At 52.2% G+C, this 16,017-nt stretch overlaps 4 protein-coding genes across 4 annotated transcripts; 2 read left to right on the top strand and 2 right to left on the bottom strand.

The window, feature by feature from the left end:
• Positions 1-6,724: 6,724 nt before the first annotated feature.
• BO70DRAFT_392852 (putative MFS transporter) lies at positions 6,725-7,916 on the top strand (the record flags this gene model as incomplete). The annotated part of the gene is made up of 5 exons (XM_025546314.1): positions 6,725-6,771; positions 6,816-6,853; positions 6,901-7,158; positions 7,210-7,856; positions 7,905-7,916. The coding sequence occupies 5 exons, from the start codon at positions 6,725-6,727 to the stop codon at positions 7,914-7,916; spliced, it is 1,002 nt and encodes a 333-aa protein (XP_025403648.1).
• On the bottom strand, positions 7,885-9,317 carry BO70DRAFT_358647 (alkene reductase). The gene has a single exon (XM_025542342.1). The coding sequence runs from the start codon at positions 9,159-9,161 to the stop codon at positions 8,052-8,054; it is 1,110 nt and encodes a 369-aa protein (XP_025403647.1). The 5' UTR covers positions 9,162-9,317; the 3' UTR covers positions 7,885-8,051.
• A 1,183-nt stretch (positions 9,318-10,500) lies between these two features.
• Positions 10,501-14,018, bottom strand: BO70DRAFT_426091 (uncharacterized protein). Its single transcript, XM_025547747.1, has 5 exons — positions 13,954-14,018; positions 13,860-13,899; positions 13,403-13,776; positions 11,156-13,353; positions 10,501-11,087 (listed from the first exon to the last, which is right to left on the bottom strand). The coding sequence occupies exons 1-5, from the start codon at positions 13,961-13,963 to the stop codon at positions 10,839-10,841; spliced, it is 2,871 nt and encodes a 956-aa protein (XP_025403646.1). The 5' UTR covers positions 13,964-14,018; the 3' UTR covers positions 10,501-10,838.
• A 166-nt stretch (positions 14,019-14,184) lies between these two features.
• On the top strand, positions 14,185-15,501 carry BO70DRAFT_358644 (uncharacterized protein). Its single transcript, XM_025542341.1, has 2 exons — positions 14,185-14,740; positions 14,815-15,501. Exons 1-2 carry the CDS (start codon positions 14,255-14,257, stop codon positions 15,271-15,273), a joined length of 945 nt encoding a protein of 314 aa, XP_025403645.1. The 5' UTR covers positions 14,185-14,254; the 3' UTR covers positions 15,274-15,501.
• The last annotated feature ends 516 nt before the right edge of the window (positions 15,502-16,017 follow it).

Raw genomic sequence — 16,017 nt, 5'->3', positions numbered from 1 at the left:
GTCGCTACAGTCACAGCTGCAAGGAGCTGCCCCCTCCGCGACCAGGACCCGACTCAGTCCCATACAGACTAATCCTAATGGGCATGGCTTATTGGAGAGGCCACCGACTCTGGTGGAACCCTTTGGCGTACTGCGAATGCGGGGCCCTTGGCTTGACTGCTAACTGTGAGCAGCCTAGCTCTCTGGCTGTGGCTGCTGGCCTAGATAGCCAGGGTGCTACCGTACCTGCTGCTAGCCTTCTGCATAGCTCTGTGCGGTACTGCAGTGCTCTGCCAGTGCCGAGTGGATCGGTCCCGAAATCTGATGCTCTCCGAGTCTCGAAACCGAAGGCGTGATGTATTTATTCATCGCGGCCTTAAATGTATTAACGGATGCACTCTGATACAGAGACGCGGCTGATGGATTCCCAATATGCTTAATCTTCCTTTGCGCTTCCTTCGAGCACTGCGCAGGCGGAAGAGGCTGGCCCCAAGCTTCTTCCTTCAATCTCCAGAGCTCTTGATGCTGATACCGGCGATGTTTGGTAACCACCGAGGCCGCGGCAGATCACACAATGCATTCTCATGAGCAAGGGCAGAAAAAAGTACACGATCCCCGTCACCATGATCTGCATTGACCTAGAGGTTAGAGTGCTACATAGTCGGCGTTCAACAACGCTCTAGGTCTCACTATGCCTATCGGCTCCAGATGGTCAAGCCCCCGTATGCGGTAGCGGAAGAGACCCGACAGGCGCTGGATCCGTGAGCAAGATGGTGAGTCAATATGAATGGCTGCAGTCCGCAGTCTACGAACAGTCCATCTGAGACTCGGAGACAAAGTAGCATAGCAGCACACAGTAGTAAAGTTTTTGTGCGAGTGGGCCCCATTCCCGGTTTGTTTCGCCGCGGCAAAAGGGACGTCCCCACTTGGGGCCCCCCTTGGCGACCGTTCTGCCGCGTCGACGATTCTCTTGCCTGTTCATGTCAATCTCGAACGACGCCAGCCGCACTTCTGATGCTCATCCCCCTTTTTTCTCGCCCATAGCCTCAGCGATGGCGTATGAACAAGCTCGAACCGCCCCGAGACCCATCTCTCACTGCTTATCCTCATTAAAACCACCCCTTTGACAGGTTGACACTGACAAGAGGACAACGTTCCAGCAAATATACCTTGACTAGTCGGGACTCGCTCTGATTCTAATCCCTGATTGCAATTTAAACATTCAATAGTCGGTCGTTGGGGCAGGGAATGTCCGCTGTCAGAGTGACACGCGATATCTACTCACAAAATGCACTTATATCCAAACCACAAAAGGTACGCGCAACTACACTTACACATTACGCATCCACCGTCCAGCCTATAGATATCGCCTGATTTCTTGTGTGGACTGTGGATGTGCACCGCACCTCGGAACTTGCAAGCTCGCTAGCTAGCTATCGAGTTCGTTAGCTGCAGCGGTTGGCGCGGAGTTCGGGTCGGTAAACCAGGCCGTGGCTTTTGTCCCTCCCTTCCCAGTCCCCTCGCATCCAACACGAGGGGCGATGCCAGGTACAAGGCACGCTGCAGGGTTTCCTCTGGCATCAGAATGGCCTACTGTTCATGAAAGCGGGCGTTTCTGTGGTAACAACGACCTAAGCATGTAACTTGATCCAGGACCCCCGCGGAGGCTGGGAGAAGTTGAACATCCCTTGACTTTTTTTTTAACGTGCTATATATCTATTCTATCTATCCGGGGCTTGTTCCTGACCAAGGTCGCCTTGGCTAGTTATTGGTTACCACTACCGGAACCGTGATGCAGGGTATGTACTTAGATAGCTGATAGGCCGGCATTCAGGCAGTCTAATGAGGGCTAGACTAGGTCGGCACCAAGCTCCCCAGTCGCAGACCCATCCCAATTACCTAGCATTGGTGGACTGTCATGATGGTGCAGCAGCAGCTCCGCCCTAGATCGTGGTCCGGCCGTCCACTACTGCTGCAGCTAGGATGCAAACTCGGCCGGACTTAGGTAGCTCTCCAGCTTTTCCAAGTTCCAACGATTGAATTATCCACCTATCTGGATTCTGGAGTGTGCATGTGAACCTACGTACGCGTGCAGAAGCAAAAGAAAAAAAAAAAAAAAAGGCTCGGTCGCGGTTCGCCTCTCTTCTTCCTCTAACCTCTTCTCGTACGGAGTACTCCGCACTAGCTCTTGAGATCACGAGTTCAGCTGGGTTCTAGATAGCTAGAAAGCTAGATGAGTATGTATGTAGGACAGCAGAACTGGGTGATAGTGATACTGATAACCCTTGGCGCGAGGGCGAGGTGAGAATGGTGGTTGGCTGGTTGGTTGGTTGGTTGGTTGGTTGATTTCATTCCACGGAAGACGGAATCCGGGCCGGTATATGGCCTCGCTAGTCGCTAGTATGTAAGTAGAAGTACGGAGTAGTGCTCCGTACGACTCCATCAATGGGACCAAACCAGGGCCAGGCACACTGTGCCACGCTGCCTAGGCAAATGTCATTAATACAGAGTCATAATACTAATAATAATAATAATAATAATAATAATAATAATAATAATACTAATAATAATACTACTAATACTAACCCACTAAGTAAAGAGACAAGTACGTATGCCCGTGCACCCTCAATTATCAATTGTCAATATCAACATTAATTCATAACAACATGCTATGCTTCATCCGGCAAACAGACGCCAGATAGACAGGGACGCTCGGGCAGGATATGAGCTGAGAGCCAGAGTGACAAACCTACCCAGTACCTACTTACCTATCAATCTACTCCATATGTCCTATCTAGATGCGGTAACTACGCCGCAATAATGTAGGGATTGTTATGAAAAACAGCGCAACTCACTCAATCAAAAAAATCAACTAATCTATTTTGTCTCAGACTGGCATTATGTGTGTGTGACTCACTAACAATCAACATTTATGTTATGCTACTAGACTCTACCACGCACACAGCGAAAAATTACTTTGGCCAATTTAGGTTGCTGTTGCGCTGCTAATTAATATCCTGGAAAACCCTGATTTATTCGCTAATGAGGAGGGTTGGCTTGGCGGGGCATTTAGCCATTTATCCCCGCTGTGCGGGAGTACCTGTGTAGTAACTATAGTGTACTCCGTATATGGAGTACTGCGACGGGAGTTTCTGTGGGCATGACGGAGACACGAGAATATAGAATTTTGTATGTGTATATTTGGTTGGTAGGTATGTAGGCGTGTAGATCCTATCTTCCTATGATCGACACCGATCTAGCAAAGTGTATATGTATCTATAGTCCTACTGTACTAGTAGAATTAGATAGTCTATCCAGCTTTATGTATTAACGAAGTATATACATATCTACACGCGGCCTCTAAGTACCCGTCATCAAATAGTAAATAGCCCAATTCAGGACCTAATTACCATATTACTCCTACATGTTGTCTGACCTTAACATTAATTTCCTATTCGGTTCGGACAGAAAAAAAAGCAGGTACCCTTGTCCCCCGTACACATGACCTAGTAAGTACCTACGTAGTAATTACTATCCACCAACCTACATACTACATACTCAGCCGTGTACCAGCTCTCCGCACAGCGTGCTACATGTTGATATTATCCGATAGGCAGGACACCAACCCACCCACCTTCCTGCCTACTCAAGTACCTACTAGCTATGTACATATGTGCGTACGATACGAGGAAACTTCCCCTCACCAACACGAGTGACAGTCTAGAATCCCCAGATCAGGCGCATAGATCCGCGATTTGGAGGTGTTGGAGACGCACACCGTATGTATTACTACTCTGCACGGTACATATGTGTTGCATACGAGGGGAAGGAATTATGCACATAGTAGGAAGATGGTTGAATGGATGAATGGATGGACTCCACGTGGAGAGTACTCCGTAAACGACCTGCCGTACCGGCGAGTATACATCCTAGCGGGCTGCGTGTCGTATTTGTTCCAGATTTGGATGCTTGGCTCTGACCTGTCTGTCTGGCCGGTTGTTTGCTTGTTCATCCGGGGCTTGGAATACGCGATGAGTTGTACAACCGTACCATCAGTATAATATTCTCCTACTGGGCGAGGGAGGACATACTAAAGTGACTATTGTTCTGTACATATGCCGAACCGGGAAGGAAATCCAGATCTACGCTCTGAGACTGAGAGACTGGGGGTCACGTACTTTGTGCGTACCATAGTATGTGCGGGTGGCCTCAACTCTGTTGACGATCCACCCGCTATCAAAAGTTGACAAAGGAGTTGAATCCAAACTATTGGTGGCAGATGGCGGGCACGTCCGTTGATCGATTACGTAGGGACATCCCTGTGGACAATGTAGGGAAGCAGTGTTGGGGTATTATTGGCGAGGTCACGGGATGATGAGGTGAGGGGGATCGACGGAGGGGGTTGGATCTGGTACTGTTGATCGAGTGAGTTGACATGGCAATCAATCACTAACGCTGCGGCGATTAACTCTGCCAGTCCTGGATTCCCTCGGGAAAGGCCAAATGACAAATCAGAGATCATTTTCTCTCCTATGTACACAGATGGCTTGGGATTCAAGACAGAATGAGCGTTCCATACGTCCGGACCGCAAAGAGTCGTTGTCTGGTTGTTCCACATCCATGGCTCTGGTACCGAGACCCAGGAAACAATTGGGCCATTAATTGTTTTGTTTGCTGGCCCGGGTCTGGGGGATTCCCGTTCCCCGCGCCGGGCATGATGAAGCAGCCATGGGTATGAGGTCCTGCCTGGACAAATGACAGGGCGGAATGCGACTACTCGGCACCCTCGGTTCGGCGGAGCGGAAACTGACCAGGATGGAGCTTTGCTTCCAAGAAACGCGCGCCACAGTGGGAGGGATTGCCTTTCGAGGCTGTTCTCTTTTTTGTTCGTACCGGGTTCTTGTTGTCCGTACTGGGCCAGGTCTCCGCGTGCGGAGATGCGGTGTCTTGGATGGTCGGGTGTGAGTGGTTGGAGGGGGGTTCCAGAAGGACTTCTGGTACGGAGTACGCTTGCTGGATTTGTGATCTTAGGTTTAGGGCCCGCTTGAGATTCAACAGCTATGATGCAATCATGCAATGGTGGTGGGTTTGTTTTCCCCTCCCTTCGCTTCGACTTCTTTTATCTCTGCGCCCCTCAATTTTGGGCTAGAAAATGTGGAGTATTTCTCGGAGAGACAATGGGGATTGTACTGCATCGAGGTTGGGTTGAAAGTGGTGGTGGTGGGGGGTATCTAGGACTGGATGGGAAGACCGGGTCCTGCGGCCAGGTTGAGCCGGTCCACTGTGGCTTTCTTCAGTTCACAGGCTCCCACGAAGCGAAGACTGAGATTAGGCCAGAGAACTCGCTGCTCCATAGTTCATGCAAAAGCTCGAAAGCGGCAAGTCGGCTTCACTTACTAGGCAAAAATATCTAGACTCTAGAGAGCTAGACGCCGGGTTAGAGAGTCGCCCACAACTTTAGCCCGAAGGGCTGCAGATCCCGGCTCTCATCCACGCGTATTCGGGGTATGGCCCCATCACGGCATGCCAACCAGATGGGAAGCTAGTATAGTTCGCTCGCCCAAGTCAACTCCATCACGATCCGGTGTTTGCGACGATCTTTGGTGGAATTGACAAGTGGTGTTGGGATCGGTGATGATGCTTCTGGCGTGGTGGGGAGGAACCGAGGGAGATCTACACAAGAAGCGGTCTGGCATCATCGCGGTCTTTCGCAGCGACGAGGTCGATGGCTGAGCTACCGACGGAATGGCGTCGATGACTATCGAAGCTCCAAGTGGGATCTCAGCGGGTGTGGCAGTCTTCCTATCGATGGCTGGGAGGTGGCGGGGTCAAAACTCTCGAGAAAGTTAAGATTTCCAATTGCGAGTAACCGGGTGGCTTCACCGACTCGAGTAGTGGCATAGTGAGTGTGGCAGAAGGCTCTGAGACTCTGCTTCCTTGTCATTACTGATCTGGAAAAGGATGGCCATGACCCGGAGGGAGCGGTGATGGTGGTTGCTTTTTCTGGTGGTGCACGTGCCTGTCCCAATCCAGACAGTCCAGCACTTCGTCAACAACTTTCTCGCGTCCTCTTTCCCTCCTTCATGGCGAAACGCGACAGCGATGAAATTGGGGCTGATGAGTGGTTCCGATCATCATGTGCCTCCATTGATGTCTACTAGTAGTATCTACTGATGACCGTCATCGCAGATTAGCGATATTTTGCTACTCCCACACATGTCGCTCAAGCCAAGGCCACTCGAGGATTGCTCGATTGGCCATGAGATGAAAGCTAGCCAAAGAAGACTAGGCGGAGGAAAGCACACTTATGGCTCGTCTTATTCTTCTCGGGGCCTATCCAAACCAGACAATCTTCAAGTGCTGCATCCAGACCGATAACATCGCATCTCCATCGCGGTTGGCAGTTGACGGCAACTTGCAAAGATGAGACTGCTGATCTGTACAAGCTATGATACCGAAAGCCGGACATATTGATAACCCCGGCCACTATCTGGACAGACTCCTGTCGTGCGGGGTTGATAAGTAACTCACTTCAGGATATCCCGCGCAGAAACCGGCTGTGTCCTATCTCTTCTTTGAACTTCCCACAGGCTACCTGATGCAGCGTCTACCCACTGCAAAGTATATAGGATTGAATGGTCACTGACCTCCGATTTCTGATTTGTGCCGTACTGACAAACAAGTCACACTTTGGGGCCTTCTGAATACACTGAATTGCGCCGCAAAGAACTTTCCAGGGCTCGTCATGCTTCGGGTTCTTCTGGGATGCTTTGAAATTGCAGTAGCGCCTGCGTAAGACACCGTTCAATGCAGCAGAAATTCACTAACAAGGACAGATTGATATTGATTACCTCCATGTGGTACAAGAGAGACGGTATGTAGCTGAACTTGAGGTGACAGACATCGACTGATCCAGTGAAGAACAACCGAAGCGCATAGGCTTCTGGTACCTAGGCACAGGCACCGCTACCATAGTGGGCGCCCTCGTCGCATACGGGCTCCTCTTCTACACAGACAATGAGTTCTATTCCTGGCTAATTATGTTTTTGATTTTTGGGCTTCTCACGATCGCTGTCGGCGTCACTGTTATTTTTATCTTCCCGGATAATCCTATGGCTTCCACGTTAAGTCATGAGGAGAAGATGATGACAATCAAGCGTCTTCGCGAAAATCGGACGGGTATCGAGAACAAACATTTCAAATGAGATCAGTTCTTTGAGGTTTTCAAAGACCCACAAGCCTACCTGCTTACTGTAATCGTTGCCTCCAGCAGCACCAGTAATGCGGCAATCAGCAGCTTCTCCGCCTTGATCATCAAGAACTTCGGGTTCAAAACAAAAGAGACCGAGTTACTAACAATCCCTAGAGGTTTAGTCAGCGTGGTCAGCATATTACTCGGTACATACTTGGCCGGACGTGTCGACAAGCGGTGTTTCTGTGTCATCGGGATCTTATGCTGCGGTCTCCTGGGAGGTTGTCTCATGGCATTTGCCCCGAGTGACAACAAAGGCGCCAAGCTGACAGGGAGCTACCTGACAAACTGTGTCGGGTCTGCTCTCCCCTTAATGTACTCGATTGCGGGTGCCAACGTGGCCGGTCATACCAAGAAAGTGACTATGAATGCCGTGGTTCTGATGTCGTTCTGTCTCGGTAACATTCTAGGTCCGCTGTCATTCCGCACCAAGGATGAACCGGAATACATGCCAGCCAAGACTGCGATTGTGGCAACCGTCTCTGTCGCGATTGTTTTCACTGTAGCTCTGAAAGGGTACTATATGTGGGAGAATCGGCGACGGGACAGCAAGTGCCAGGGTTTGCAGCATCAGGAGAATTCCGAGTTCCTAGATCTTACAGACAAGGAAAATCTGGGGTTGAGAGTAAGTGGAACCATAGTGTCGCATCGACGTTTCTAACCATATGTACAGTACAAGCATTGATACTGGGTAAGATCATCAAATCAAGATCTATTCTAATTGGAAAACATGGTATCAACCAAATCTATCAGAGTATGCTATGCAATCACAACGCCCAACACAATAGAAAAAACATCAGGAAAAGACACATGTCACCAATTAAGCAGCAACCTGCGCGGTCTTGAACTCCTCGCTGAACTCATAGTCGATGTAACCCTTAGGATCCTTGGGCAGGTAGAACATATCTCTCTGGTACGGGCGGAGAGGGATGTTGTGCTGGATCTTGAAAGGAAGTTCGGGGTTCGAGGTCCAGGGACGACCAATAGCAATGATCACGTCGTGGTCCTTATATTGCGAGTCGACGGCGTGCTTGGCTGACTCGCCCTTGTAACCACCAGCGACGATGATAGGGCCGGCGTTGCCGTACGCCGAAACGAAGAAGTCCAGCGTGTCGTGCGGCGAGGGCTCCCCGTCCGCGTTGCCGGCGATGCGCGCCTCAACGATGTGCACATAGGCCAGCTTGAACTCGGCGGTCTTCTTCGCCAGGTAGGAGAACTGGGGTCTCGGGTCCTCCATGCCCATGTTCTGGAACGTGCTGAAAGGGCTGTACCGGATAGCAGTCCTGTCCGCACCAACAGCATCGACCACAGCGCGGATGACTTCCAAGGCGAATCTGGCGCGGTTCTCGACGCTACCACCCCAGGCATCCGTGCGCTTGTTGACAACATCCTGGATGAACTGATCAATCAAGTACCCATTGGCACCGTGGATCTCCACACCGTCGAATCCAGCCTCGATGGCGTTCTTGGCGGCCTGCGCATAATCGCCAACGAAAGCGTAGATCTCCTCCTCGCTCAGTTCACGAGGCACGGCGCCACCTTTCAGAGCAACAGGGCTGCTAGACACGAGGTCATGGCCTCCCTCCTCCTTCAGAGCCTGGGGATCTGCCGCCCGTCCCAGGCCCCAGAGCTGCATGTAGATGTAGGAGCCCTTCTTGTGGACCGCATCCGTCACCTTGCGCCAGCCTGCGATCTGCGCCTCGCTCCAGATGCCAGGAACATGGCGGTAGCTACCAGCGCGGGGCGAGACGAGGGTTCCCTCGCTGATGAGAAGAGTACCGGGAACCGCGGCGCGTTGTTCGTAGTGGTCCGCAACCATGGGGAGAGGGACGTGGTTCTCGTCGGCGCGGAATCGAGTCATGGGGGCCATGGCGATACGATGGGCCAGGGGCGAGCGCCCGACCTGGATGGGAGAGAACAACTTGGTCATAGTGGTGATGTTATAGAAGTAGGTTGGTTTTCTTCGATAAAAAATGAAAGCCGCTTCGCAAATCGAAATAATCCAGTCAGTCAATCAATCAATCGATCAATGGCAATAAATCCGCCCAAAGAACACAATTCTCCACAGTAAACAATTGTCAGTCAGACCGTCAGACAGACGACCCCCTAGCCTACTTATTTATATTCTACATCCCGCCACCTATACCCCCCCCATTATTACATTCCATTATGATCCAAGTTGCCTCGGAAAGGACGGCTCCACCATGATTGATTTCCAATCAATTATGGGTCCGACCCGACGCTGGAAGACAATTCGCGCTTCCGCAATCAATCTCTGTGTACCGTACCACACAATCTTCTTTCTGTGCCGCTACCAGAACGTGCTAGAAATCCTGCACGGGAGGAGAGCATGATCGATAGATAGATAGATAGTGCTTACATTCTTGATAGATAAATTTTAACCACAGTAATAATTTAGTAAGATAAGCTAGCCCCTAGCTGACCGACCATTTGGGTTCGATGACAAGTAAGAGGGACAGGCAGGGTCTTAGTTGGTCTTGGTACTGGTAGATAACTAGCCTGGCCTGACGGTAGAATTCAAAAACACACCCCTCCCCGCCTTTCCCACCGCCTTCCATATCAAATTAAATTGATGATAGATAAACAAATCAAATCCAGCAATTCCTTATTCCAATCCCGCAGAACCCCCCAAAAACCGTAGGCGGTCAGAATGGATGGATGAATGAATGAAATTGAACGAGGCGGCCCAAATTCCAACAACCCCCAGGCAACAACGGCACGCTAACCGCGTCGGGGGTCCCTTGCATCGGACTGGAATTCCCCCGGTTCAGTGGCTGAGTAATGGCTGTTTGTGTCCGAGGGATGACAAATGATAACTAACTAAATCGGTGGTTATTCCGTAATAAGGACGGGGACGATGCCGCGGTTACCTACTCCGTACGGAGCACTCCGTACGTCTTTCCTGTTTCGGGGGATTATTAATTGGATGATTAGTAGTAGTAGTAGTAGTAGTAGTAGTAGTAGTAGTAGTATATACGGATGGGGGAGATTAAATCCTGTGTAGTATGGAAGAGAAGTAAGCCATAATGTGGTATTACTGGTTTTCCGGGGTTGTTGGTGGGTGGGTTGGTGGGTGTGTGATGGTAATCTGCACTATATAACTAGTTATTTTGGTTACCGGCACAACGCACACGTGGGATCTGTAGGATCGCAGGGATGCGATGCCTGTACCTACAGTTATCTACTATCTAGTACTGCACAGCGGGGGTAAAGCAGGTAAAGTTATTCCTAGCAGGGATGAATGCAGACAAAAATAGTATTTACGAGGCTAAGCAATGTATCCAATAGCAAGGAAAAGAGAATACGAAGAAAGAAGGACCGGACCGTAAGCAGAAAGAGAGCAACGCACCATGCATATGCATGCAAGTATAATCCCATCATCAATCTATTGATTCATCATTATCCAACCAACAACCGACAACCGACCCGCACTCCTTACACAACAATGCCGTTGGGTATTCATTTGAACAGGAAAATAAAAAAATAAAAATAAAAAAAGGCTGTTTGAAAATGAGGTAACACAGGAAAAGAAGCGAAGTCGAGTGAGAGGAAGTATTCAAGTAAATATAGCAGAGTAAGCGGTACATCAACTCTCGAGTCTCCGCGCGGTAGCTTCGAGCTGCGCATTGAATGACCGGATCTGATGCAATAGACCACCCTGGGCTCCGGGGGCAACGGAGCTGACGTTGTCCGCGACATTGCGGAGGAGGAACTCCAATCCAGCGGTGGAGGCGGAGGCGGAGGTCGTGGAGTCGGACATGGATTCGGGGGCAGGGCGGTTGCGCTCGAGAGCAAGGTCAAGGCTGTGGAGGGAGTTGTTGATGGTTGAGCGGGCCTGGCGGGTTGTTTATTAGCCATGCTGATGGTCATTGTGTTGTTCCAAGGGGTAGGGGGAAATCTTACCATTTTGGCGCTCTCATCCTCTGTGTGCTTCCTCCGTACAGCGTCCATCTGGAGTGCTATAGCCTCTCTTTCCTTCCGGACTTGGTACAGTCGGCTCCGGGTGTCCATCATGTCCCGCTTGGCTTTCTTGACCTGGCGTCCGAGAACGAAGTTGCTGTCTAGCATCTCGCTCAGTTCGAAGAGACGGCCCTCCAACTCTGTGCCGTATGCCTCCACGGCTTTCTTCTTACGCGTCCATTCCGCACGCCGTGCGGCGTTAGTTTCGCCGGCAATCCCGTTTTTCAGCGTCGTGAGTGTCTTCTCGAGGGTCTCGCGGCAGATCTGGCCGAGTACATCCGCTGCGTTAACGCCTCCACGGTTCGGTAACTTGGCTTTTTGTCTGGCAGAGATCTCGTCGGTTGGTTCTTCTTCCTCGTCGGATGAGTCTTGTTCTAGAATGCCTCTGAGTGAAGCGGCGTTCGCGAGTCGATGGACTGTCACTGGCACTGTTTCGCCGCGAGGTTGTCTGGGCTTGCGTTTCTTGAGCGGTGCTTCCTGGACGGGCTCGGGTTGTACCTCCTCAGCAGGCTCGGGTTGTATCTCCTCAACAGGCTCGGGTTGTGTCTCTTCGGTAGGCTCGACTTGTGCCGTGGGCTCTTCAGTGGCGACCCGTGTTGCGTCTTTCTTCTTTGATGGTGGTTGCTTGCGTCGACCACGCCTAGCAGGCCTAGAAGGCTCGGGTTCTTGTGGGGGCTCTGGCTGTTGCTCCGTTTCGGGTTCGGGTACAGGTTCGGCCTCAGGCTCAAGCTCAGGCTCAGCTTCGGCCTCAGGCCCGGGCAGTTGCACTTGTTCTTGTCCCTTCTGCACTTCGGGCTGACGTGTCTCTTCCTGGATGTCCTGGGGTCGTGTGGCCTTTCTTCCAGGGCGTCCAGCGCGCTTCGGTTTCTTGTCAGCCACCGTTGATTGAGACAGACGTTGTTGACGGGTTTCCTTGCGACTTGTAGTATCATCCTTCGGCTCAGATGTAACTTCCACCTCTTCAGGTTTCTCGGCCGGCTCTTCTTCTATCACAGGAACATCAGATGTGGGCTTCTGGGCCCTTCCGAACCGTCCTCGAAGCCTCTTGCTTTCCTTGGCTTGAACCGGTGCGCTTTCTACCGAGCCAGCTCTGGCAACTCTAGGTACTTTGACTGTACTTGAGGGTGGTTGAGCGGATGCTGCACGTTTGCCTCTTGTTCGTTTCGCTCGTGGAGGTGTTGTGGACCTCGTCTCCGCTGTAATGCCTTGAGGCTCGACTATCTGTTCGGGCTCGGTGGCTTCTAGGGGTTCGGCGCCGTCTTGCAGCTGAGTTATCTCGTTGGTTTCGGTAGCAGATTCCGGCTCAATAGCGATCTGTGGTTCGGTAATGACTTCGGGCTCAGTAGCCTTGGGCTCAATAGCTTCAGGCTCAGCAACTTCAGGCTCATCAACTTCAGGCTCGGGGACGATTTGCGGTTCGGTGGTGAGCTCAGGCTCATTGATGACATGTGCTTCAGCAGCGGGTTGTTTTTCTGCCGCAACCTGCGGTTGACTGGCGATTTCCACCTCGGCAGTAGCTTGCGAATCAGTGACTTGGATTTCAGCACTGGCCTGCGATCCAGCGACAACCGGAGGTTCGGTAACTTTTTTGAGTACGATGCTATCTTGTTCAGGGGGCTCAGGTACAGCAGTAGTCGGAGACTCAGCGGTCTCGGGTATTCCGTCCGACGACATATCCATTGGTTCCGATAACAGCTCATCATTCACATCCGCTGACTTGGGGCTTGCAGAATTCCGCGGAGAAGTCCGTCGAGAACTCCGCCGCGAGGAGCCCTCACTATCCCGGGATGTTCGCCTTTTGCGCTTGCCCTTCGTCTTCTGCCCAGGTGGAGAAGGCGTCCCGTTTGTTTGGGGGGGCTCTTGTGGAATTGGCGAGGAAGATTTTGCTGCAGTCTTGGGCTCCGAAATTGCTGCCGCCCCGTTCGTCTGCTCTGGCACAGCATCCTCGGATACTACGGGTGTGACTGAAGGTATTTCTTGAGGTTGTTGTTCCTCGATCGGAGGTGCGCTATCAATGGTTGGGGGTTTCTTCGGCAAATGAGCCGTTGCGCTTGAATCAACGCCGTTTTGGAGAGATTGTGAGTTATTATCCTCATCGCGCGCGCCAAGCGATGTCGTCGTCGAAGTTCTCACTGGATGACCTTTGATGATCAGCACAGTCCAGTCCATTACAACTCCCACTTTACATACTGAGTTTTCTTATCTTGCGACTAGGCCCAACGTCCGGCGGCTCTTCTGTGGGTATGTCAAAGGTGTCGGGTCGTGGGGGACGCTTGTTGCGCGCGCTTCCCGGTGTTCGGCGAATGGATCCCTGGGGCGACAGGGGGTTTCTCTCCGGTGACACGATGGGAGGTGGTGTATTTGCTGACTCCGCAGCAGTGGTCGTCGCCGTCGTATCGGTCGTTGTCGTCGTAATTGTGGGTGGTGGTGGTGGTGGTGCTGGGGCTTCCAGAGCAATACCAACATCGGCGGGTCCGGGTCGCGACGCGGGTTGGGACTCCTCATCAGCCGCAGGAGTCATGCCAAACGAGAAGCCAAAGTCGACTGCCTTGGTCTTGCGTAGCCTGTTCGAGAATCATAGCATTAGCAATCGGAGGCCTGGCTCAATGCATCGCGGGGTACGGGGGGTGGGTGGTGATGCGCGTACGCTGCTCCGCGCTGCCGCATTTGCTGCCGCTCCTCTCGATCTGTAGGCGTATGGGTTAGCATTGGAGGGGTAAGGGCATCGAAGAGTAGCATACTAGAAGCCATGACCGAGAAGCGGCGCCTTGCCGAGCTCAACGCGCCAAACCACGCGAGAGGGAAGGGGTTTGAGGGAGAAGGTGACGAGAGATGGTGGATGGGAGGAGCTGTGATGGTGATCGAAGCCGCCCGCCCCAATCCGGTCTGGCGCCCGGCTGCACGCCTTTCCATTTGTTCTCCGCATCGGCCGGCCATTCTTCCAAGCTCGACTTCGACTTCTTCTGGCGCACAGACTTCCCACTTCTTCCTACGTCCCAATCTCTACTCAGCGTCGGCGAATCCATTCCCTGCATTTGCGCCATGGGTTTGTTCTGGGGCAGCTCGAACAAGGACGACCCCGTCAAAAAGCTTGACCCGGATTTGCGGGAGTACCTTGAGCATGAAGCCCCCAAGAAATACGTGCCAGCTCCCCAGGATGCCCCCCAGACGGTAGACACACAGGCTCAAGCCTCACAGCCGGGGCCCTCTGACAGCGCTGAGCCTTCCAAACCAGTCGTTCCCGCCGCTTCTCTGTTCCCTGATGGCCGTTACGCGCACCTTTGGAAGACCTACAAACCACCCCAAGATCAGGACGAATCGCTTGCGCAGTCCGCAGAACGAGTGATTGAGAAGTACAAGGAGCGTGGCAATTCGGTGCACCGGGCTTCGATGGAGAATTGCGCCTTGGAGCATGAGGCCTTGTCATACTGCTTCAAGACAGGCAACTGGCAGAAACGATTGGAGGCCCGTGTGACTCTGTGCTCTGAGGAAAACACTAAATTCTCTCGCTGTTTTACCACCCAGGCTGTAAGTGTGGACACGGATGAACTCGGCTCTTTTCCATGCCCTCTGTCAATCGGTCCATGCTGACGGTGATTCAGAAATTTCTCCAGGCCTTAGGATACGCCTCGTCCTTCAACTATGACGAAGAGAAGGAGGAACGGATTCAGATGCACGCCGATAAACTCTACCATCAGATGCTGGACTACGAAGAAAAGGTCAAGGAGGCCAAGAAAGCCGGACAGGAACCCCCGCCCCTCACCTCCCTTTTCAACCCTCAGGCAGCGCCGCAGCCAAACCCCGACACCACGCCCGAGGCCCTTGTAATCCCTGGAGGTGAGAAGATCCCAGAAAATATGAAGCCATCCAAGCCGTTGGCCAAGCTTACTCCGCATGAGCGAGAGCTGGAGATCCGCGTACACCATGCGCAGCTGGAGCAGCAGAAGCTGTATGTGCAAGAGGCAACGCCTTTCATGAAGACCCAGGACGAGGCCCGGCAGAAGCGACGCGAGAAAGCCGTCAGCTGGTTCGGGGAGACGATTGGCCGGTGGGTTACATAGAGCTTATGCGCGGTGCTTCCGCCATGGACTGGATATTTCTCTTCTCTTGTATGATTACCCGATTTGTCCCCGATATGTGGGAGTTTGATTTTGAAAGCGAGTCTGCGACAATTGACGTTGGCGTTACGCATGGACATGCAGGATTACGGACTGAAGGGGTCTTTTTGTTCATTACCTTTTTTCTTTCTCTTTTCTTTCGAAGAACGACGCCAGGGAAGACAAACGAAGGAACTTAAAAAAAAAAAAAAAGTAAACGCAAGAAAGCAAACTGGGACCTTTCAGGGACCGTAGCCACTGGCATGTACACCCATGTACATTCATGCTGTAGAGACGTTGCGACCCGGGGGAAGCGGGCCATGGATGGCACTGCGCGGCGGGCGCACATCCCCCAGCCCAATTCCAATGGGTGTAGAGAACGGGCATGACGGGCGGGAAGAGAAGAGAAGCAAGACGAGGATGGAATTGGAAGCTCTGCTGCAGTGGGAATGTCCAGGGGCCGATCATGCTGACGGACTGGGCGGCTGTCATTCGCCGGGCGCGTTGAACGCCAGAGCGACACGAGGGAGCGAAGAGCGCAGAGCGAAACCAACACGGGAAGCATCGACATCACCACTGCTGCTGCTGCTTCTCTTTCTTCCGCCTCATTCCTCCTGCATTCACTCTGCTGGGGATTAGTCTCGCCTGCCAATAATCCCCACTGCCTTCCCCCTTTCTTCCCTTTCTGCCTCACACTCCTCTCTACTC

Source organism: Aspergillus heteromorphus (assembly GCF_003184545.1).
Source record: "Aspergillus heteromorphus CBS 117.55 chromosome Unknown BO70scaffold_2, whole genome shotgun sequence".
In the NCBI taxonomy this organism is placed as follows: domain Eukaryota; kingdom Fungi; phylum Ascomycota; class Eurotiomycetes; order Eurotiales; family Aspergillaceae; genus Aspergillus; species Aspergillus heteromorphus.
This window is presented reverse-complemented; position numbering and strand designations above follow the sequence as displayed.

What these genes read in the sequence shown, in the direction of transcription:
- BO70DRAFT_426091 (XM_025547747.1), bottom strand. An exon ending in ATGCGGCAGCGCGGAGCAGC is followed by an intron (nt 13,777 to 13,859) that starts GTACGCGCATCA and finishes ATTCTCGAACAG; the next exon opens with GCTACGCAAGACCAAGGCAG. An exon ending in TCGCAAGATAAGAAAACTCA is followed by an intron (nt 13,354 to 13,402) that starts GTATGTAAAGTG and finishes TGATCATCAAAG; the next exon opens with GTCATCCAGTGAGAACTTCG.
- BO70DRAFT_358647 (XM_025542342.1), bottom strand. Translation starts at nt 9,161, where the DNA reads ATGACCAAGTTGTTCTCTCCCATCCAGGTCGGGCGCTCGCCCCTGGCC.
- BO70DRAFT_358644 (XM_025542341.1), top strand. Translation starts at nt 14,255, where the DNA reads ATGGGTTTGTTCTGGGGCAGCTCGAACAAGGACGACCCCGTCAAAAAG. An exon ending in GCTGTTTTACCACCCAGGCT is followed by an intron (nt 14,741 to 14,814) that starts GTAAGTGTGGAC and finishes ACGGTGATTCAG; the next exon opens with AAATTTCTCCAGGCCTTAGG.